The sequence below is a fragment of the Microcebus murinus genome, chromosome 13, assembly GCF_040939455.1.
Source record: "Microcebus murinus isolate Inina chromosome 13, M.murinus_Inina_mat1.0, whole genome shotgun sequence".
Taxonomy (NCBI): domain Eukaryota; kingdom Metazoa; phylum Chordata; class Mammalia; order Primates; family Cheirogaleidae; genus Microcebus; species Microcebus murinus.
Window position 1 is genome coordinate 21,348,720 of NC_134116.1, and position 24,447 is coordinate 21,373,166.

At 40.1% G+C, this 24,447-nt stretch overlaps 1 protein-coding gene across 2 annotated transcripts in view; it reads left to right on the forward strand.

Moving 5' to 3' along the window:
- Positions 1-24,447, forward strand: part of ABCC4 (ATP binding cassette subfamily C member 4 (PEL blood group)) — a 248,599-nt gene that overhangs the window by 215,401 nt on the left and 8,751 nt on the right. For both annotated transcript variants that reach the window (XM_012769743.3, XM_012769744.3), the window contains 4 exons: positions 1,978-2,067; positions 11,290-11,462; positions 11,924-12,029; positions 20,981-21,115. In XM_012769743.3, the coding sequence (XP_012625197.2) occupies positions 1,978-2,067; positions 11,290-11,462; positions 11,924-12,029; positions 20,981-21,115 (504 nt within the window). The remainder of the gene's footprint in view (positions 1-1,977; positions 2,068-11,289; positions 11,463-11,923; positions 12,030-20,980; positions 21,116-24,447) is intronic.

Here is a 24,447-nt window from a genome sequence, read left to right on the forward strand (position 1 = left end):
ATGCTCAGAGTCTCTCAGTTTTGGCCCCTGAATAGAAAAGACTGCCCACAATCAGAGCCCTTTCAATAGATGGGGGAGGAGCAAGAGAGAGCGAGACAGAGAAAGAGAAAGAACCATGGGTGGCAGCCTTCCCTCACCTGGCCAGTTGTTTCTGTGAACCTTGTATAGACAATGAAAGGAAAAGAAATTGCCCAGCTTGTTGAAATATTTAAGTTGATAATTACAAAGAGTAAGGGTTTTTTTGTTTGTTTGTTTTTTGGGTTGTTTTGTTTTGTTTTTGGTGTGAAATAAGTAGAATGATGGTTACTCCCCTTCCAAGACATTCCCACCATTACTTAGACAGTTGTTTGGTCTTTGATCCTAAATTCAGTAGTTTTAATGGGAGACCTCAAATGTGGCTCTCATGATTTTTCAGTTCAATTCAGTAATCATTTGGAAACGTTGTAAGACCAGTAATTTTTTTTTTCCAGTGCTTTCAGGACTTATGGGCTGCTTAATTAACTTTATGCAAATAAACTGCCCATTTCAGTGTCTTTTTAATATTTGGATTTTTGCCAAGGGATACATATGTTTTGGTATCACACCGTCTGCTTTCTATGTCTGTTTTCCTTTCACCAGTCTTAAAACTGAGATAATCAGTGTCATCCTTCTTCATGACCAGAGAAAAGTCTTCCTCCTCAATCTTTTGAGAATCGAGGGGAACAGTCCAGCCCCAAGGCCAGGAAAGATTTGAGGTTGGTGTTTCCCTGGAGCAGTTCTTCAGTACCTGTGAAAGAGTCTCATCTTCTCCTTTCCCCACATCTGGGCTTCCCATTGTTCTGCCACCTTCATTCAAAGTAGTCAAGTGGGCAAGATAAAGCTCTTAGCCTTGTGGCCTGGGTTGCTAGAAAAACTAATAAAACTTTTAAACATCCTACATAAGCTTATGGATAAGATTCTTGAAATCCAGAAGGAGGCCAAGAGTTATTTATTTGTGGGTTCCTTGACCAGATGACTAGGAGCAGTTATTTGAATTAAAACAATTTTATCGAGATGCACTTGTCAGTGGGCTGCTCTGAGCCCACTGAGCTCAGAGTGGGTTACCTGCTCTTTGAGTTACTAATGACATCCTGTGGGGCATGTTGCCCTGATGAACAGACAAGATAATGTGGGGATTCGCTGATGCAAAAGTAAAGGCCATAGCTTCCTGAACAGAGGCACCATTGACCCCATTCATTTATATCTCTTCTGGACAAAGATCTGAATGTCCCATTCTTTTTTTTTTTTTTCTGCATAAAATTTATGAATGTTAACTTAATAAGTATATATTATACAATTTTTTTAACCAGTTCCTTTTTTTTCATGTGATGACTTGATACAGGTATACAATATGAATTAATCAAAGCAGGGTAATTGGGGTATCCAGCACCTGAGGCATTCATCCTTTCTATGTGTTAGGAACATTTTGTGAATGTCCCATTCTGAGGTGTGGAGAGATCCCCAATCCTGGGGGACTGTTTTACTCACGGAGAAAATGTCCTAATTTATTCTTAAGTGCAAATTGGAAAATATTTAATGATTTTGCTTTGAAGCACAAACTTCAACTAAACATGCTGTTGGTGTCACCAGGATTCACAATCTCTATAGCTTTCTCAATAGAAACTTTCTCAAATAATTATATCCTCGTATGTCCTGTTTAAGCAGCGATTACCAGGAAAGCATTTGTGCAAATCAGGTCTTCCTTTTTCTTCTTAAAATGGCACACTGCAATTGTTTTCTTTTGTTAGTGTTCAATGGTCTGAAAGATTTTTTCCAGCGTGCTTTGTAAAATGGAAAATTAATTTGTAAACAGGCATTTGCAACCCTATAGCTAATGATTATTGTGAATTTTGTATTTTTGTTGTTGTTGTTTTGTATTTTAATTGTATTCAGAAAGTTAGCATTGGAATAAAATGAAAAGAGGCTACGGTAATGACGTTCACTATTTTGGGCATTTAGGAACCTGTTTTGTTTACTGGAACAATGAGGAAAAACCTGGATCCCTTTAATGAGCACACAGATGAGGAGCTGTGGAATGCTTTAAATGAGGTAATTTATCAAATGTAATTGTCTTTACTTTGTTAACATCAGCATATGTATATGTACATTTATAGTGTTGCAGATAATTAAGCGGAGCTTACTGGTTTAACTAACTTGGTTCACTACCCAGGAGAACATTGAGGATATGGATCTACTTAAACTGTGTATTGATGATATTGACGATAGGGGAAACCAAAATAAAATGTCTCACATTCTCATTTTAACTCTCCTCCTGTATCTCATCCCAACAGCCATAAATATTTTTATTTGCCCTTAACAGAGCACTAAACTACAGCTCTGTTCTTAGGACACATCTCGTAAGTGAAGACAATAATAGTTTTTCATTATTAACCGAAAGATAAATAATTATGAAGTGCTTTGAAGTTTTATAAGAAAGTGTTTGTAAAGGTAAGTTATATTGATAATTCTTGATTGGCAAACATGTAACTTTAATAATGCAGAGTAAATGCAGTTAATAGTATTCTGTAGGTTTTGCTAAGTTTTTATGCCAATATGTTGATTTCTAAAGTATTTTCTATTATTTGTGTAATGGTTTTCTTTGGGCCACTTCTTGGAATTTCTTCACCCTTGCATGGAAAGGATGAAAAAGTGCTGTTCATTTGTATATTTTAACACTAATGAACTTTCATGTTCACCCTAGTTCTGCAAATTAATTCTAAACTACTTGATGATAGAAATGCTATTGTAAGGTTCTAGCTCGGTCTCATACTTTTTAAAAGTAAGTACTTAATAAATATGTATTGAATGGTTGATTTTTTTTCATTTCAGAGAATTATGGCTTGTTTCTTTAAAAAAAAAGTAACAATCATAGTGACCAATTCCTTACCATTGTTATTGTTGTAAATGTTGTTGTCATTGTTGCCCTTCCAGGAATAGCTCTGAAATCTTTAATAATTTATAGACGGGTTTTGACTGTGAGCAGGCAAATTTGTAGGCCTGACAGTTTCTGCCAGCAATTCTTGTTTCCGAAGGCATGTCCGTGCCAAGTCTTTACTCATCCACCCTGCTTTGCAGCAACTATGCAGATTTTATTTTCCTAAATTGCATCACTTCCTTCACCTTTTTCTACTTGAAAATAGTTGACCTCTGATTCCATTTTAAGTTGTTGAGTCTTTCTACAAAGACATTTTAGAAGATGAGAGGAGAGGAGACAGTTGACTATCTAATGTAAAGGAAGCTAATTGACCCCTTGATTAGCTTGATCTCACAGGATAAGTTGTTTTTTTTTTTTTCCTTTTTTTTTTTTTGAGACTGAGTCTCACTCTGTTGCCCGGGCTAGAGTGCTGTGGCGTCAGCCTAGCTCACAGCAACCTCAAACTCCTGGGCTCAAGCGATCCTTCTGCCTCAGCCTCCCAAGTAGCTGGGACTACAGGCATGCGCCACCATGCCTGGCTAATCTTTTCTATATATTTTAGTTGGCCAATTAATTTCTTTCTGTTTATAGTAGAGATGGGGTCTCGCTCTTGCTCAGGCTGGTTTCGAACTCCTAAGCTCAGACAATCCACCCACCTTGGCCTCCCAGAGTGCTAGGATTACAGGCATGAGCCACCCACACCCAGCCTCACAGGACAAGTTTAATAGTGAAATTGTGACACACCTTAAAAAAACGAGAATTACTAGTAAAGTATTTTTCTATTTGCTTCATGCCTTGGGATTTCTCATCACAGATTCTCAGATAGTAAAATTACTTTAGAAACACATTGCTCCATGGACAGTGGAGAAATGTTAATTGGGAGACCATCCTATTAAAAACCATCATAGAAACTTGTCTGTAACTTACACTTACTGTATCTGTGGTAGCCAAAATTAAAATAACATTTAGTAGCCTCTTAGTATTCTAAAAATGATGAGCTGGTGGAAGGCAGAGAATGCTAAGGTCCACCTTCGTTTAAACTGCATTTGGAGCTTTCTGTAAATAGAAATAACCGTGCACATACTCTGAGGCCTGGCTGCAGAGTGTAGGGAGTGATTTCTATGTATTGCCCTGGAACTGGCCTCAGAGTTTTAGTGATACCTCTTCCAAGTGAGAAATTACCCCATCATTGTCTTTCTCTGCTATTTTTTATGACATTATAATATTCTCCATGAAGGATTTGATGGAGTTTCTGAAAATTAGGAAGCAACATTGTGGTTAAATTGTGATTCCACCTGTTCTTAATCATACACATATTCTGGAACCTATACCTAAGAAAGTTATCAAACACTGCTTATGTAGGGGTAACAAAACAATGAATAGTGCATTTTTTCCCCTCTACTCTTTGGTTTTTCTGAATTTTCCAAATTTTCTCTAGTGCACTGACATTCTTTTATTATCTGCAAAGGGAAGAAAAGGGCAAGCACTCCTAGCAGATGAAACACTGTGAATTTTTCACAATAGTAATTAGAGTTTCATGACCACAAGTTTATGGAGTTCGAGATCATTCTGATAGGTTAGGGATTCTTCCTCTGGAGTCCTTGGGATCACAGCGTCTTTTGACAGAGTATTCAGCACTTCGTTCCTGGGAGTTGTAAGCATAAAGTTGTGTGTGTGTGTGTGTGTCTGTTTATCTGGAGAGACATCACACACAAAGGATTCAGCACTGTTGTCACTAGTGCCTTTCAAGTTCCTCTGGATTTCTCTGTCACATTCTGTCTGCTGTCTCCATGGCTTTCTTCTTTCTATTATATCAAACCAGGGTAGCATAACTGTATTAGCCCATTTGCGCTGCTTGCTATAAAGAAAATACCTGAGGCTGGGTAGTTTATAAAGAAATATTTGGCTCATGGTTCTGCAGAATGTGTAAGCATTGGGCCAGCATCTGCTTTTCTTTTCTTGAGACAGAGTCTCGCTTTGTTGCCCAGGCTAGAGTGAGTGCCGTGGTGTCAGCCTAGCTCACAGCAACCTCAAACTCCTGGGCCCAAGCAATGCTCCTGCCTCAGCCTCCCGAGTAGTTGGGACTACAGGCATGCGCCACCATACCCAGCTAATTTTTTCTCTATATATTAGTTGGCCAATTAATTTCTTTCTATTTATAGTAGAGACGGGGTCTCGCTCTTGCTCAGGCTGGTTTCGAACTCCTGACCTTGAGCAATCCGCCCGCCTCGGCCTCCCATAGTGCTAGGATTACAGGCGTGAGCCCATGCCCAGCCCAGCATCTGCTTCTGATGAGGACTTCAGGGAGTTTCCGTTCAGGGTACTGTGTTTCCCTGAAAATAAGACAGGGTCTTATATTTATTTTTCCTCAAAAAGGCACCATAGGGCTTATTTTCAGGGGACGTGTTATTTATTTTTTTTAAGTACGGTACAACAATCTACATTTACCCAAATAATGGTTAAATTGTCTTCTTCTGGAACATCATCATAACTCTCCAAAACCCCGAATTCTATCCTGAATTTCTTGCAACTCTATTTCCTTTAGAACCATTGGCTGCAATCTCTCATGTTGAGCACTAGAGCTCTGATGGGGCAGATGAGAAGGGCTGCTCGTCTTCTTTCCCACTCTGCAACAAAAGGCATGGGTTGTGCAGATATGCTGCGTAGCCACACCCATCACTAGGTCTTATTTTCGGGGTGGGGCTTCTATTGCGCAAATGCTTAGAAACCCTGCTAGGGCTTATTTTATGGGTAGGTCTTATTTTCGGGGAAGCACGGTAGAAGGCAAAGCACGAGTAGGCGTGTCACATGGTGAGAGGAGGTAGTGCTGGACTCCTCTAAACAACTAGCTCTCACACGAACTAATAAAGCAAGAACTCACTCCTTACCCTGGGGAGGGCACCACGCCATCCCTAAGGGATCTGTCCTCATGACCCAAACACCTCCCACCGTGCTCCACATTCAACACTGGGGATCAAATTTCAACACGAGATTTGGAGGGGCCCAACATCAAACCATGTCAGTAACCCATCCTACAACTTCCATGGTTGGTAGAGGACCTGCTGTCATTTGGAAACTCCCTTCAAGAGGACTGGAAATCGTACTGAGTTAGCCTGTACGTGCTGCCATACTGGACATGGGAGCTTAAACTCAATAGAGATGGCTTGGGATTCATTAAGAAGGCAATATTGGGTTTTTTGTCTTCTTGAACTACTTAGGAAAGGTGCTTTTTATTTCTTTAAAATTTTCTTGCTCCTTCCTCCCCCTTCTCCCTTGGAGAGGATGCTTCCAGAGATGGAGAGGGAGGTTTGGCATCCAGAAGGGAGACAGTCCTGTGGATGTTGCCCATCTCATCTCAGTCCTTTATAAAAGTATGCTGAAAATTGTTTTGAATACCTTAAAATAGTCAACCGTGAGCTGAAGAAAGTTTACTATTCATAGAATTAGTGCCAGTTACTAAAAAGTAATGGCAGCTCTATAAACGTAAGCAGTGACTAAAGACTGAAGCAGTTTATCAGAAAAAGATCAAAAGATCACAGTAGATAAAACTCAGAAAGTGAATCACCAGCATGTTATTTCTGTTAAAAAAAAAAATCTTTAATACTGGGAGATGCAGTTAAGAATAGGGTATGTCGTGTCAAAGCAGTGAAGAAATCCATCCAATTATGTTGAACATTGATAGCATCTCTATTAGAATACAAGTGAGTCTTGTATTAAGGTAACCATGATGCAGAAATCTGAACATCAGCAGTGTACACATCCTCCAGGCCTCGTTTGTTCCACCTCGGCACTTCCATTTCCCCCAGGCCATGTATCCCGGGGAATGGGTTCCTGCTTTCCTGCACTGACCCTTGGCTTTGCTCTAGTAAAAGCTTGTCCCCATCTGCTGATTTTCCTTTAATCTCATTTCACTCTCTCCTGTCACCCTTTCTTTTTGAAAAGTCAGAAAGTTCCAGAAAAACATGGACATAGACTTTGACATCCATGTGCATCTCCTGTGAGGGGTGTGGGCACCTAGTAGATAACAGTGCACATAGTAGGTTACTTTGAACGCATCTATGTTGATAGAAGTGGAATGTCTTTTAAGTTCAGTTTTTCTATAGTTTACTATTTTTCTAAGCTTAAAAATAACCTGAAGTACTCTATACTGAGATGTATGGTTTCAAACAGTATTATTTAATCAGTTTGTCTAAAATTCTCACTTTTTCAAAATGTAGAAAACTTAAAGCTTTCTATATGTCGAGGTGTGATATTATATCTTGGGACCAATTAATTTCTATAAGGAATATATTTCTTTTACAATAACATTTAATAATAAAGTGATATTTTATGTAAATTCTGTATCTGTATGGATTTAGTTTTTAATTTGTAAGAAAAGACATGTCACAAAATGAGATGTACTGTGACTTCATGGATACATTTAACAAAGATTGGGAGCATTTTACCTAGGCATTGTAGATTCTGAAGGTATAGCAATCATCAAGAGACATAAAGTCCCTGCCCTCTTGGAGCATAAATTCTTAAAAGAAGACAGAAAATAAGGAAATGGGTATTTGATAAAATGTTAGGTACTAATAGATGCAATGAACAGTGCAATAGAGCAGTGCATAAAGAGAGCTTGCTGATGGTGTCATTAATAAAGGGAGTGTCTACTGATCTCTTATTTTGTGTCTAGCACTGTTCTAAGCACTATATAAACTGGCTCATTTTATATTGCAACAGTGTTACAAAATAGACATCTTTATTGTAATAATATTATGACCTTATTTGCAAGTTAGGAACCTGAGATAGAGAAAGTTCAGGAACTTGCCCCAGTTGACAGAGCCAGGCAGGACTCAAGCTCAGCCTGTCTAACTTCAAGCCCCCAATTTTTTATTTTAAAATCTTCATATCACAGAAAAGTCAAAGGAATAGTATTTTGAATACACAAATACCCTTCACTTGGATTCACCAGATGTTAATACAGTATTTTACCACATTTGCTTCCTCTCTTATATATTTTGCTGAATCAGTTGAAAGTAAGTTGCAGACATTTTCATTAAGTTGAAACTCAACCTTAAATATGTAAGTATGTACCACACAAGAACAAGCACGTTCTCCTACATAATATAATGTAGTTATCTCACTCCAGAAATTTAAAAGTAATGTAATACTGTTTTCTGTGGGTTTAAAAAAAATTTTTTTTTAAATATTCTTTATTTTTAAAGACAGGGTCTCACTTTGTCACCCAGGCACTATCATAGCTCACTGCAGCCTCAAACTCCAGGGTTCATGTGATCCTCCCATTTTAGTCTCCTAAGAAGCTGGGACTGCAGGGGTACACCATCACACTTAGCTAATTTTTAAACTTTTTCATAGTGATGTGGTCTCACTGTGTTGCCCAGGCCGATCTCAAACTCCTGGCCTCAAGTGATCCTCCTGCTTAGGCCTCCTTAAATGCTGGGATTACAGGCTTGAGCTATAGCATTTGACCTGTAATTTCGTTATCTAATATAGTTTCAAATTTCCCTAGTTGTCACTCTTAGTCCCTGCGTTCTACTGCCTTCATTATCTTTTTCTTGGTTCTAATACGTAAAGGCATGATAACATTATAGAGGGCCTTCACATTTGTATCATTCTCATAACTGTCCTGATTCATAAATGAAGATAGAGTCTCAGAAGTCACTGTTTTCTGTAAAATGTCTTATTGTTTGTTCTTCATCTCACAACCCTTATTCCTCAGGTAGATATCTACAACCTGAAGGAGAATAAAAACCAGATTAAGTGATGAGATGCTACCTTAGTCAGGGGCCAAGTGTGAAATTATTTCTCCAAAGTCTGGCTATATCAGTCTTAAGAAAGACCCATTTGTGTGTACCTACCAGGTATATTTTCAAAGTCAATTCAGAAGGAAAAGCTGATAAACACCTCGCCACACTTAGCTTTTTGACAAATTTCAGTCATCTGGGGTATAGATCCATGAATATGTGTCCTTAAAAGAGTACTTTTATGTTCTCTTCCTTGTATTGATAATTAGAGAGGGCTTAACTAAGCTGATATCCTATTTTCTATAATTTTTGGTACAGAGTCTTACACCATAATCCAAAGCTTACACTTGAGATTTTGTATAACATCCTACCTTGCATGCTTATGCTAAATACCAATACCTTATTTAATTCTAACTCAGAATTCCTGTTTGGACTTCCATCATGAGTGCAACTCAAGCTCACATTCGTAGAAATACTTAAATATTTAGGGTGCCATGACAATGTTTCCTGTTTACCCTTAGTGTTTTGTTGTTTGACATTGTAATTCTGTGTACCTGCTTCGCAGCTATTGCTCATCAATCTGCTGATCTCTTCATTTGAGGTGTCTTGACTCTTTGTTCTTCTACAGCTCTCAAATATAGCCTGTGTTTGACTCTTATCCTATAAAATTTCTCCAAAACAAATATTCATTGAGGTGAATCTCCATCCAATGTAATCTCAGATCTTGTAACTACAATATTATGATAATTAATATAAACACTATCCCCATAGTCTTGGGGCAAGGAGATGTTACATTGTGTCCTGTTTTTCATGAGTTTTCATTCACTGTAAAACGTGTAAGATTGAAGTAATGCATTTTACTGCCTTAGCACTATGGGATTAAATTTGGAAAGAACCTTCACCAAATAGGCTCTAGATTTCTTAACACCATTGGGTACATTTTCCTGTTAATTGAGATTTTACTTTTTTAATTTTTACATTTGATAAAAACTTTCCAAAATGGTAAAGTGCCTATAAGAGTATATCCTTAGAGAACCACACTTCCTGCAGTAATATTCTCTTTTAACTTTCCCTTTAGTGTACTAATTCCTATGCAAAATATACTTTGGAAAATTTGACTCAACCGTAAAGATACTTTTTCTACAGAAGCTACATTAGGAGAAAGAACTTTATTTTATTTTATTTTATTTTATTTTATATTTATTTTTTTGAGACAGAGTCCCACTCTGTCACCTGGGATAGAGTGCTGTGGCATCAGCCTAGCTCACATCAACCTCAAACTCCTGGACTCAGCCAGTTCTTCTTCCTCAGCCTCCTGAGTAGCTGGGTTTTATAGGCATGTGCCACCACGCCTGGCTAATTGTTTGTTTGGTTTTTTTTTTGTTTGTTTGTTTTTTTGAGACAGGGTCTCGCTTTGTTGCCCAGGCTAGAGTGAGTACCGTGCCATCAGCCTAGCTCACAGCAACCTCAAACTCCTGGGCTCAAGCAATCCTGCTGCCTCAGCCTCCCGAGTGGCTGAGACTACAGGCATGCGCCACCATGCCCGGCTGATTTTTTTCCATATATATTAGTTGGCCAATTAATTTCTTTTTTATTTATAGTAGAGACGGGGGTCCCGCTCTTACTCAGGCTGGTTTCGAACTCCTGACCTAGAGCAATCCACCCGCCTCGGCCTCCCAGAGTGCTAGGATTATAGGCGTGAGCCACCGTGCCGGGCCTGGCTAATTGTTTCTATCTTTAGTAGAGACAGGGTCTCACTCATGCTCAGGCTGGTCTTGAACTCTTGACATCAAGCGATCCTCCTGCCTTGGCCTCCCAGAGTGCTAGGCTTACAGGAGTGAGCCACCATGCCTGGCCAAGAGCTTTATTTTTCGAGAGTCTTCTTAACTCACTAAGAGGGGTTCTTGGTAGATGCCATGTGTCAGGAGTTCCAATGTTGCACATAGAGATGATTTTTTTCGCTAACTGTATTGAGGTATAATTTACATACCAGAATATAATCTCCTTATTTTCAGTGATTCAGTGATTTTGGTCAGTTTGTAGAGTTGTACAATCATCCCAGCATTTCAGTGTCAGAACATTTCTATCAGCCCAAGAAATGTCTTGGTGTCCATGTACAGTTAATCCTCTAGCCTCTGGGCAGCTGCCACTCTGCTTCTGTCCCTATAAATTCCCATAATTAGTCTTTTAGCTAATAGTTAAGAAGGAACATATTTTATATTTTCATATTTTACCTACAGGCTAATTTTATCTACAGTGTATTGTGCGTACTGTGTATTTCTTAATTAAATTGGCACAGACAGTGTTAACACATGACCCAGCATGGGCAGACAGTGCTTATTGATGGTGACAAAGCAGAATCTTGGTTTTGTTCTCGGTTAGAATATTTTTTTTATTCTGAGTTGGCTCTGCCATTTTTCTCATTGAACATTATCTAGAAATAATGGACCACAAGTGGTTGCACAAGTAAGATACATCTTCTGAGAGAAAGGACTTGAAAATTCTAAGGTCTAAACGGCATGTCTACTAGTAGTAGTAGACATTCTAAGGTCTAAACGGCATGTCTAGTAGTAGTTTAAGAAAATATCATTCTTCTTTCTGTATCTACAGGTACAGCTTAAAGAAGCCATTGAAGATCTTCCTGGTAAAATGGATACTGAATTAGCAGAATCGGGATCCAATTTCAGTGTTGGACAGAGACAACTGGTGTGCCTTGCCAGGGCAATTCTCAGGAAAAATCGGATATTGATTATTGATGAAGCAACAGCCAATGTGGATCCAAGGTACGGAGCTGATGTCCGTGTAACACTGGATCCAAATTTTAAATGTGGTCAGTGAGAAACATTTAAGGATGCTGAGAAATGTTTCTAAGTGTTCTGTTTTCCCCAAAGATACCTTGATGATATTACTTCTTATAACCAGAGACAGAAACCAAAAAGTTTTACAATGTCAGTGACATTATTAAGCATCCTTAGAGAGCTAGATTCCTAAATTCTATTCCTAATAGTCTAAGCAATTTGGAGGAAAGATAGTTTCCATTGCTTTATTTAAAAAAAAATAGTTTCATAGTAGACTTTTTGTGTTTAGTTTTTTAAGAATAAGGTTATGTTTTAAAATGTTAATTTTTAAAAGATTATTAAAATATATAATCTGTTTATGATTTTTTTTAAAGATCCCCATTGTGTGGTAGATCTTTTAAGTCTACTTTTGCCATCTTTACTGAATTAAGCTTCTCTGATTGTAGAACTGATGAATTAATACAAAAAAAAATCCGGGAGAAGTTTGCCCATTGCACCGTGCTAACCATCGCGCACAGACTGAACACCATTATTGACAGTGACAAGATAATGGTGAGTCCTGTACCTGTGCAATTCCAGTTGCTTCCATTTATGTTCAGTTTTTCAACTTATTCTTGTAAAACTTGATAGAAACCCCCAATAAGTTATTTTCCATTAATTTTTCCTCTCATTCTCATCAATAACTTAACTATACATTCACTGCTGTTATTAAATAATATACCTGGCATATCTCTTTTCATATTTTTAATATTAAAGGTTTGTTTTTAATTGTCATTTTCTTTACATGGCCAGTATTCCAAATATTTGAACATATTCCAGATCTCAGATACAACTCGTGATGCTAAGCGTCATTCTACAGAGCCAGTCACAGTTGTTTCTGCGCATTGGAGTCCCTTAATCCAAAGTTAAGCCTTTCATTTAAACCGCCAGGAGGTTGTTGGGTAAGGTTGCAGAATTTCTCAGCTGTTGGGCTGTTCAGAAGATGTGCTTTCCAAGGGGAATTTTTGAGAATGTCCTTAACAAGTTATTTTCAGAAGGGACCTATTCACAAGAAGAGATGATTCCAACAGAAAGGATTGAACATGGGAAGTTTATTACATAAGACTTGGAGGGCCGGGAGAGTGAAGGGAAGCACCAAGGTAACAATTTCAGGAAGCAGCTGGGACAGATCTCCAGACCTAAGAACTCGAAGCAGAGGCTGCCGAGAGTTGGGGCCTAGACTTCCAACGAGAGGCCGCTGCCCAGCTGCAGTCGTATCTGTGAAGTAGCGAGAGATGAGGCTGGTTCCAGACGTGAGAATGGAAGTTGGAGTCTGGACGCCGGGGTGATGCTGGACTAGGAGAAACTAGGAAGGGCATTTGCCCGTGTCCTGCAGTCAGTCCCTTACGAGTGCTCCCTGCTTAGGCAGAACCTAACAGGGCCAACCGGCCATGCAGACCCTGAGATTACCCCAGCACTGCAGGGTGTGGAAGGGGGATCTGGTAGCTGTACCCATGATAAGGCTGCAAGTTTCAGTGTAAGAATATTTGTGCAGCACCTTCCTTCTAGGTTTGATTAGTTCTTTCTGCCTTGGTAATTCAGTCTTTCCTTCTTTATTTTCGTCCTCCCTTCCCCTCTTCTTTTTCTTTCTTTCTTTCTTGGGAACATCCAAGAACATCCCAACAGCTGAGAAATTCTGCAGCCTTATCTAACAACCTCCTGGCAGTTTAAATGAAAGGCTTAATTTTGGATTAAGGGACTGACTCTGTAGCACGAGTTGTATCTTAGATTTATAATATTTTCAAATATTTCTTTCCTCTTTTTTTCCTTTCTTCCTCCTCCTTCTCATTGTCTCCTCCCACCCTCCCTTCTCCTTTCCTCTTGTTGCTTGCTCAGGTTCAATATATCTTAGGATGTGGCTTTATGACATGATGAGGGAAACACCTCTCAAAGGAAAAACCTTTGGCTACAAATAAATTTAAAGGAACGTGAGTTATTTTCACACTGACCCAAGCCTGCGGCACGGGGCTGATTTTCGTCCATCTTGTGGATGCTGAGGGAGGGCTGTCACTGTGTGGAGGGTAGCAGGGGTCATCATCATGCCAATCCCCAGGAATAGGAGCCAGGCGTTTCCACCCACCACATCCTGGGCTGCAGTGTCAGCAATGCCTGAGCCTGGTGAGACAGAACACACCCACTTGCAATAAGTTACATGAAGTGGTTTTTATATGTGTAGATATGCAGCAAGGGACAAAAGGAGTTTAGGATCCTTTGTGAGCTGGTCCCCTGGGGCTCAAGGAAGCTGCCCAGGGCAGAGAGAGACTAACTGTAAGTGCCCCACTCTCACCATAGTGGAGGGACCTCACAAGGCAGCCTGCCTGTGTTGTATACCTTAGGAGCAACATGACTCACTAGGCAAAGCTTAGAGGGTCATCCTGCTTCCAGGAGAGAGGGGAACAAGGCCCAGCTATGTCAGGCAGTTCCTCCCTGCCTCAGGAAATTGCATTCCAGCACCGTCTACAATTATTTTGGAGAACTATAAGCAAGAATTGGGTGAGTCCAAGGCCACCCAGAAAAGTCTCCTGTGCTTTGATTTCTACTTTTTACCCATCATGTTTTGTTTTTGTCTGTCAGAATTGCATCTTGCAGACTGTCCCCAAGGCATTCTGCTTTCACAGTAAGTGAATGGTGCCCTAAAATTTCCTTGCTTGAAGCACTTTGCCAAGCTTTGGCTGCATCAGCACAAGGATGGTTTGATCCCCAGCTGATCTGGCAGCTTGTTCGAAACAAATTCTTTGCTCCTAAATGCACCTATAGACTTCTTGGGTTTTGGTATTACAACATTGATGATAGTGACTTCCTTTTATTATCAAATGCTTGGAAACACTGTCAACTTTTGGAATGTATGATTGGTTAGGAAGACAGCATAGAAGGACAGAATTTGGCAGGTTTGGCAGCTTGTTGCTCCTAAAACTGATCAATCAGTATTTGACCCACAGACATGAACCTCTAGTTTGTTCACGAGCATCCCCTTGACCCATCAGCATTGTTGCCGTTATTGAAATGTGTCTATTGGCTGGATGCTTTGCATATAATACTTCCAGGTAGATCTTGAAAACTTCCATTTTTTTCTCTCTTTATTAGTGTCTTTATCTAAACTCTTAGCATAACTTTACAAAGCAATTTACAGTGATCCCTTCCCTGTCTTTCTATCCTTGTTCCACTCTGCTCTCCCCCTTTCCTTTATAGCAAAAGCCACAGACCTCATCCTTGAGGTCTTCAACCACGGCGTTCACGCTCTTGCTTGTGTGCCTTCTCTCCCCGCTACATGTTGGTGGCTTAGACTAGGTGCACACAGTGGAGATGGTGACTAGTAAAATAGAGCCGCTGGACTGTCTGATGGATTGTATGTGGAATATGACAGAGGAGAGAGGAGTCCGTGCCAGTTTCTAGAGTTGGGGCCTGAGCATGGGGATGAATGGGGAAAACCAAGGGAGAGGTCGATTTGGACAAGGAAGAGGTAAGAGTTCTCTTGGAGCACGTGACTGCTGAGATGGCCTTGCATTTCACCATACAACTGTCCCTCCCTTCTCCCAACTCCAGTTTTGAGAGATCTTCAATTTAGGGGTCCCTGGCTACAAGGTCATCAACTCAGGCATGTCACAAGGAAGTCCTACCAGAAGATGTAAACTTGGCCACTTGAGCTGGGTTTTCTTGCTGACTTGTTTTGATTTTTATATATATATATAGACACACACACATATATATATATATATGTGTGTGTGTCTATATATATATATGAAATAATGAATCTTATTATGAGCTCTGAATTCCTTTTGATGACAGTTTCTAATTTCTCTTGATAGGGAATGGAAGGATTCAACCTCATGCGTTTCATAGCTTCGGAGATAGGCAGTTGGCCTCTGTGCTCTCTTCCACTCTGGTTGACATTTCTGTTGTATTCTAGAGCTTCTGATAATCAGCTGGCTTTCAATTCAGCAAAACACCATGCATAATGTTCTTTCTTAAACCTTTGATTTTTGAAGCAATATTCCTTTCTCGCTTGCTGTAGGAATACCTACTTCCTTTCCAGAAAACCAGGGATTTTCTGTTCTGGTATTCTGAAAGCTTTGAGGACATAAAGACAAGTGAATCAGCTGCCAAGCCTAATGCTCCGGAGGGCAGCGGCCAGGCTCGGGGAGTGGCAGGGGAAGTGACAGGTGCTAATGATGGGTATAACCGCCAGTGCTGTCATCAGAAAGTCGTGTAATTGGGAGCGCTTAAGGTGTAATAATTACATTTTGTTGCACTGGTGAATACTTCTCCACAAAGACGGGATGGATATGGTTTTGTTTACTGGAAGTCAAACAAAAGGCTTGTTGAGAAACAACTGTGACCTAATTAACAGCTTTGTTTATACATTGGCTCTCCAAAGGGATTTACCCAGTTTTGGTTCATTAAGTGCCATTAATGTCGTAGGCTTAGAATTCAGTTTTATAAAGATGTTTTCTCAATTTTAACTGTATTAAACATGGTGTAGTCATAATGACAGCTAATGTAATCTTCCTCATTTGCCCAATTCCCACAAAACAGTAGAGCAAGAGAGATAAATTAGAAATCCTCTTTCTCTTAATACTCACCAATATATCCACATTACAGATTGTGTCTTCTTCCCTGTGGTTTTTAGGCTTAGCTGGTTACTTGTCACTTTTGGCCAGTAGTGTAGCCTTTTCCTCCAATCCCTGCACACGCTGGTCATTACAACACTCCGGATTCTCCCTAGTAGCATGGGCAAATGACAATTAAGAGAATCTGCATTTCTGAATTCTTTGGGAATGAATTCTGGAGAACCCAAACCAAGGCTGAGAATCATGGATTGTAGCTCTTCTCTTTATAAGCAGTCTCATGGGTTTAGAATCTTTGCCTTTCTTTCTAAACTCCAATCGCTTTGTAGTAGTTTCCCCAGAGAGAACAAAACTAGAAACTGTTATAACATACCCAGCTGGAAAAGCACCCATAAAAACTCACTTGACTTTTATTTAAATTCTTGTTTTCACCTTCGTGGAACTCTTCCTTAATAAACCTACACTGGCCACAATTAGAACAATTCAGAAAGAACAGAAAATTCTACTTCAAAAATGTGCTGAGAGATTTAATTGAAATGTTCAGGAGGAAAAATAACTAATATGAAAGTAGAAGGCACGAACTAGCCCAGGCTAGAGTGAGTACCGTGCCATCAGCCTAGCTCACAGCAACCTCAAACTCCTGGGTTCAAGCAATCCTGTTGCCTCAGCCTCCCAAGTGGCTAGTACTACAGGCATGCGCCACCATGCCCAGCTAATTTTTTTCCTTATATATTGGTTGGCCAATTAATTTCTTTCTATTTATAGTAGAGACTGGGTCTCGCTCTTGCTCAGGCTGGTTTCGAACTCCTGACCTCGAGCAATCCGCCTGCCTTGACCTCCCAGAGTGCTAGGATTACAGGTGTGAGCCACCGCGCCCGGCCTACTTTATCTTTTTAGTTGTCCTAAAAGATCTGGGATCTCTGATCAAATCAGTAAATATAAGTTGCATATCCCTAATCTGAAATCTGTAGTGCTCCAAAATCTAAAACGTTTTTAGCTTTGACAATGACACTCACAAGAGATGCTCATTGGAGCATTTCAGATTTTTTAATTAAGGATAATGGATTGGTAAGTATATATAATGCAGATATTCCAAAATCTGAAACCTCTCAAGCTTTTTGGATAACGGAAGTTCAGCCTGTAGAAATAGGTAAAATTCTACTCCTGGCATTTTTTTCCACGAGCATCCTCAATTGTGTCTGATAGCACCTGACCATTCCTCCTCTTCTTTTCTCTTTTCCAATATTTGATAAAAATGTGTCTCAAGCCTGGACGCTCGTGCCTGCTCTCTCTCTTCCTCACTTTTCCTCCCTCTCTTGCCCATAGCCATTACCTGGAGGCATGTGGTCCGTCCTCCAAGCCTATACCTTAATCCTATAATCCCTGTGCTCCCCTGCCCATCTGTTTCCCAAAGCCAGCCGGATCCCTTTGTCTCCTGGTCGCACCCTGTAGCCTTACCTGACTGCTCCAGTTAGGAAAGTCACCCAGTCACACCCTGGATTTAGTTTCCTTTGCGTTTAACTTTTAGCCACTATGCACTGGGTGCCTGCTAACCTGTCGTGTACAGCCCCTGGCTCTAGAGATGCACCAGTGAACAAGGGAAGCCACGTAACCCTGTCCTTGAGGAGGGGCCAGGCTTGCCACCAGTCATCTTGTCCCCTGTCATTCTCAAGTCTGGGATGACCACTGTCCTCCACCCTAATTTCTACAGGTGCAAGCGTGTCCATTGCTCAAGGCCCTCCTTGTTTGCTGCTCACCTCCCAGAAGCTCCTGCTCAGAACCTCTGGCCAGAGGTGACTTCTGCTGCTGCTAAACTCCTGCTGCTTTTGCCTTTTTTCTTGGATTAGAGTCCCTTGAATATTTTCTTCTCTCTCATCTTTGAGTATAGGCTTCCAGAAGACAGGGACTGGGACTTAGCTATCTTTGCCTCTTCCCCAGCGTCTAGCATGATAGCATGAATGTATAATAACAAGTGTGCGAGAAATGTGTGCTGAGAAAATTCAGGAATTCTTGAAAAGTCACTTAAATTTCCACCCAGTGTGTTTTGGCCACATGTTACTTGTTCTTTATTAATCCTCAGAGTTTAATCAAGTTGGCTTTCTTTTTCTGTGAGTATATACCAGGAACACAGTAAATAATTCTGAGTCCTGAGTATAATAAAATTGCAGTGGGACAAGGACAGGGGAATGTTTATTTTTTACAGGCATATTTTCTTAAATTATGCAGAGTCAATATATTATCCAAATAAAAAGGTATCTTAGAAAAGTACATGTTTAACATTCTCATCACCCTTATTTTACTTCTGATAATAAATAAACTAATAGTGTATATCTGGGACTAAGCTGGAGAGGAAGGCATGTTCGGACCTTGGTTCAAATCCTACCTCTGCTACCTCCTGATTTATGCAGCCTGGGCCCACTTGTTTAACTTGTCTGCACTTAAGTCTTTATCTCTGGCTGTTGTCTGCATCTTGACCGACTGTTTCTTGCTCGTCTTTGAATCTCTCATTCCTAAAACAGTGCTTTGGTTATAGGTACTCACTTAACATCAGAGGAATGGATGGAAGGGATGAAGGAAATGATCTGCCTTGTTGTCTACTCTGCTTTGAGAGTTAATGGTGATCACAGTAAAAGCAGAGAATGTTCAACCCATAGCCATTTTTCAATTCTCCTTTTCAAGTTCAAAAACTGATACGTTATTTACAGGGTGATTCTGTTGCTCTTATGGTAGCCATATTCTTTGTTACGTTGTATTTCTGTGCCTGGGCGTGCACTACCTCTCAAACCTTGTGGATCCATTTGGGGCTATAATATTCCAGTTCATTTTAAGATACTGTATTTTGTTTTAATGCATACTAAAACAGAATTAAAGAGGTCTGTTTTATTTTACATTTTAAAAATATTACCTTACAGAAGTTAAAATGTAAGGTCTAATAAATTATCAAGCATTAAGACAAATGATCACAGTTCTGTCACCCCTAAGATTGACAAGTTTCCTAAAAAAATAAAATGCAGTCGTTAAATTGTTAATATGTGTAAGGCTTAAAATATTTTGACCAAAACGATCTTTCTATGGTTTATATTGTTAATGCTATTGCTTTTTGAAAGCATTAATTTTTTTTCTGGCTCTGCCCTTTTAGATTCTGGTCAATTCTGAGAACTGGTCAGTGGCATTCATGTGTTTTCAGACAATATAAGGGAAATTAGAAAGATTTACTGGTCACTCAAATATGAATAGATTTCATAGAAAGTTGGACAAGGACAAAATACTAGAAGTACTTTTCTCCATTCAAAGCTATGTAAAATCTTTATAGTCAAGGAACTCACTCTCTACCGTATCTGAGGTTTTAAATGTTTACTTGTTGCTTCTGCAGACTAGACGTTCACATTTTATAAATTTGATTCACTTATTTACTTAATTGTTAGCATGAGAGAGACCTGTATTTTAAAATTGCATTTTTTTCCCCTCCAACGTCAGGAGGAGTGGTTATGCCTTATAATGCTATGCTTAAGTAAAATTACACATTCGGGGCACCTAAATTGGCATGCCAAATTATAGGACATTTTAATTATTATGTGGATGTGACAGATTCAATTATTCTTGAACTCTTTTGAGAAAGCTTCCCTTAGCAGCGATTCACAGTGGTAAACAAAAGATTAACAGGAAAATGCCCTTTATGAGACTTAATAAATGTGTCTGATTAAATACCATGGGGCAGAATTAACTGCAATATCTAGATGTAGAAAAACAACCTGTGTCCTGCTTAGGGTTTCAGCATAGTCTCTTAAGATAAATGTACTCTAAATACAGCCTAAATGAAGAACTAAGTACCACTTAACATCAGAACTATTTTCCTAGGTACGTCATTTGGGCCAATTGTTTCAGACTCTTTCTTCCCTCTGAAACCATTAACCAAAGCCACTAATAAGTCGAAATGCAGAGTTAAGAGCCCCTTTCTCTCCCTTTCAATTTCCAGTGGACGTATTAATGAGCAATAAAATGGCTCAAGGCAGGCAGCTAAAGAAAGAAAGAAGCAAGGAAAGGCGATTGTGAAAACAGGTATTCAGACCCTCTGCAAAAGCAGGTTAGGCTGCCCCCGTGTGCCGTGTGGGCCCATGATCACCGGTATTTGGAGCTCAATTTCTTAATTGCTTCTTTAGTCTTATCCAAAGGGAAAATTGGATTTCTAGAGATTTCTTCTGTGCAGAGAGCAATCATGCTAAAGCTGCTTAGGTGGCAGCTCTTTTGGCCAGCCTTTCAGTCTTGGGATGATAAACTACACCCAGCACCTACTTTGGGATGCACCTTAACCGCGCTGTGGAGGCTTCAGCCCCTCTTAGCAGCTGACATATTCTAGGACCCTGCAGAAATTCCAGAAGCATTTAATTCTTTTCCAGATATCGCTCAGACAACATCGAACCTGCTTGGCTATTAATTTGCCATCAGGTCTTTGCCATCTGGTTTTTATGACGTCACCCTACCTTTTAGATAAATGGAGTTTGATTTTCTTAAATCAAGACGTTTTTGACTCTGAATATATGTATAAATAGCCCTCAAAGCTTAGAGTCTGAGAGTTAAAAGCACCTACTGATGATAATAACCCAAAATGCCCTCGGCATATTATAAAATGCCGCAGGCCTGCCAAATGCCCATAATAATAGTCTAAAACTTTCATTTTCTTCCTTTCCTGTAACATTATAATAATAAAAGGTCAGGTTAGGCCTTTGTTTGCTTTGGAACACAGGGTAATCAAACCGTTTAAACACCATCCAGGCCTACCACCCAAATAGATTGTCTGTATTCTCCCTGCCCCTGGCCTTTTCCGAAATATTGTCTGAGTTATAATATGTTACTGCAAAACATTGTGTTTCAATGGGGTTTCTTTCTGCTGATTAACAGGTTTTGGATTCAGGAAGACTGAAAGAATATGATGAGCCATATGTTTTGCTGCAAAATAAAGAGAGCCTATTTTACAAGATGGTGCAACAACTGGGCAAGGCAGAAGCCACGGCCCTCACTGAAACAGCAAAACAGGTGAGCGCGCTCCCAGGAGTTGTAATTAAAGTTTGTCTCAACAACTCACTCCGCACAATTTGGCACCATGGGTATGGTAACGAGCACTGTGCGCCCTTTTCAATTATAAGCCTTCAGAGCCAATGCTTGGTAACTGGGCCTTAACAATACGTCCCGGGCTGAAGTCAGGTCTGCGAAGCGTCTGCAGAAGCAGGTGGGGGTGGAGTGTGCGCACGCGCACATGTGCAAGCAGGTGTGCCTAAGAGGGAGAGAGACTGCAGACAGGAGTTTGCACGTTTAGACTCTGTGGGTTCAGATTCTCGTATACAATGGCATACGGCACATCATACCTGTATTTTGCAGACCTGTTGCATTTCATTCTTATGAGAGTTTAGCACATTTGAGATGAAAATGCTGTCAAAGGTACACGTAGGAAATTTGAGGGTTTATGAAAAATAATGTGGAATATTTATCTGTTCTAGAAAGATCTACCAGGGAAACGTGTAGATTGCTTTTGAGTTTTGTTATATGATTTGTAAAGAAACCTCCTTATATGAGGCTGTCACTTTCTACCTAGGTTTTTCCTGAATTCTTTGTTGTTTAGAATGAGGTCTAACTACCCCTCTTATGCTTCCTCTACCTTCTAGAAGATGAAATTGTTATCAGGACAAATCAAGAATGTGTAATGCCTTAGAGCTATAGTCTGAATAGTGCTTGAAGGTTTACACAACATCAAAGACATTGAGTTTATGTGCTGTCTTTCTCACAGCGGTGATGTAGGACTGTCTCATTCTACAGGTACAATAACTGCAGTTTGGGTTAAGTGTGTTAGCCAATGTCACATGGTCACCTGTATGTCTTTCTTATGATTCTATGAGGTAGGAGTTGTACTGATGGAAGGATGGAGGGGAAGGAAGGAAAGTCTGGTGTTCTTGCCACTTGATATGCATGGCTTAGGGTGGAATGGGACTTCCAGGGGTACCTGGTGTGACACTCTCTATCAAAACTGCTCATCTCTAGGCAGTATATTATGGGTGTGGTTTCCTTTTTCATTCCTTTCTGTGTGTTTCCCAGATTTTCAACACCATGGGGAGAAGAACATTGGTGGTTTTGTGTAATCTTTTAAATATCTAGTAAAGATAACAGAGTAAGAAATATTTCAGTATTTAACAGTCCTTCTGCATGAAAGATTATCTAAAATGCAGCCTGGTTTCCCTTCTGTCACTGTTTCATCCCATTCCTCCTTAGAAATGAGGAGCTGTGCTTTCCTCCGTCTGTAGGATATTTCTTTGATTCCCACTTGCACCCTCAGAACCGCGTGTGCACAGGCTTATGCCAGGTACTAACAGACGTGTTAGACATGCCCCAGTCATCAATGACATGAACCAAAGAATAGAGACGAGCAGAGATTTATACGTTGAGTCATTGACGATGATGAGAAGGATGATGATGATGATGATGATGAGACTTTGACACTTATGCGCCATGCCCTGTGCTGTGATAAAGGTTCTCTTCTCATTATGCCTGTTTAAGAGGCTGAGGCTTAGAGAGAGGAAGGGAATTGCCCAGGACCTCATAGCTAGCAGAGTAATTGGCAGAGTCCAGATTCAATCCTGGGTTCAGGGAGAGCAGAATCTGTTTTCTGAACGTCCCATAAGAGAATTCCATCCTGCATTAATGAGCAGAGAAGCTGTACTTGAAGCACTACATTCATTTTTTTCATGCCTGAAATTATACAGTACTTTCTTATCTTCTAGATTATCTCCCCAAAGCTTCCCTCATAAAACCTGATCAATCATTTGGCATTCCCTGTATAATCTAGTCACAAAACAGCCAGGAACCTGGGAAACACTTTTTGTTCTTTGACACCCCAGGCGTTTCACATCAAAGTAATGGGTCCCCACCTACATGCCAAAGTCCCCATTTTGAAACCATGTTATGTATTATCGAGGCATTGAGTAAGAAGATGATCGTTGAATTTTTAGATAGCTCCAGCTAACGTAAAACACTATGGCTCAACACCCTTGTTTTACAGATGAGGAAACTAAGGTCCCACGAGGTTTGGTGGCCCAGTGTTAGGCTCATTTGTAGCAGAGACAGTGTTACAAACCTTCTCTTTCCGTTGTTTTGCTTCAGGTGTACCATAACATGCAGAAAAGCACATAGGTCATAGAATTAGATACTACGTGATTCCTGGTCTCATAATCTTTCATCTAATTCAATAATGTTAATGATAACTGACATTTGTGTAGTTGTTCTTATTTTACATAGTTCTTGTATGCATGATTCCACTTCATTCTCACAGAACTTTTTTAAAATTTGTATTGATGAGGCTATTGGGTCAAGGGTTCTCATAATGTTGTCACAGAGCTGGTCAGTGGGGAACAGAAGGCAGATGGCTGGGTGAGGCCGGCGCGTTGTCCTGGTCACTGCGTTCTGTGTTGTGTTTGAAAACACTGCTCCTTGTTTCATTTGCTATCTAAGGTGAGGCCAGTCACCCAAATTTACACAGTAGCAGAACATCCCTCTTGGATTTCATTCCTGCCTCACCGCTGCCTCAGGTCACCTCTACAGAAAGGCTTAAGGAAATACATATCTTGACTCTCGTCCGAGTTGAATATCTTCTTGACATTATTTCTACATACACTTGGTCCTCTTAGGAGAACAAGCTGTCAGATTGTCAACCTTTTAAATGTACAAACATCAGATACCAATGCATCATTCAGAACTGTAACACCGTGCGGATTAGTCTAAATCAACAAGCTTTTCACTCCAAACAGATTAGAATTCATTCGTTTGAAAAGAAAACTCAACATCTGGGGAAAGGTACTTCCAAGTCACGTATTCTTGACCACGTAGTTGCTTTTCCGAAAACAGAGCAGGCAAGCTGAATCACTCTTGACTGACCTTTCGAGATGACTCATGAGAAAGTACTTTACAGATACGGAAAGCTGAAGGGAAGGGCACGCTGGTTTGCTCAGGCTGCCCTAACAAAATCCCACAGAGTAGGTGGCTTATTAAACAGCAGAAGTTTATTTTCCCACAGTTCTGGAGGCTAGAAGTCCAAGATCAAGATAGGAGCAGGGTTGAGTGTCTCTGGGGACTCTTGCCTTGGCTTGTAGAAGGCCACCTTCCAGCTGTGTGTTCACATGGTCCTTCCTCTATGTGTGTCTATGTCCTGACTGCCTCTTCTTCTAAGGACACCAGTCATACTGGATTAGGGCCCACTCTAAAGACCTCATTTTAATTTAATCGTCCTTAAAGACCCTGTCTCTAGATACAGTCACAGTCTGAGGAGCTGGGGTTTAGGGTTGCAACTTTGGAACTTGGGGAGGACACACAATTCAGCCCAT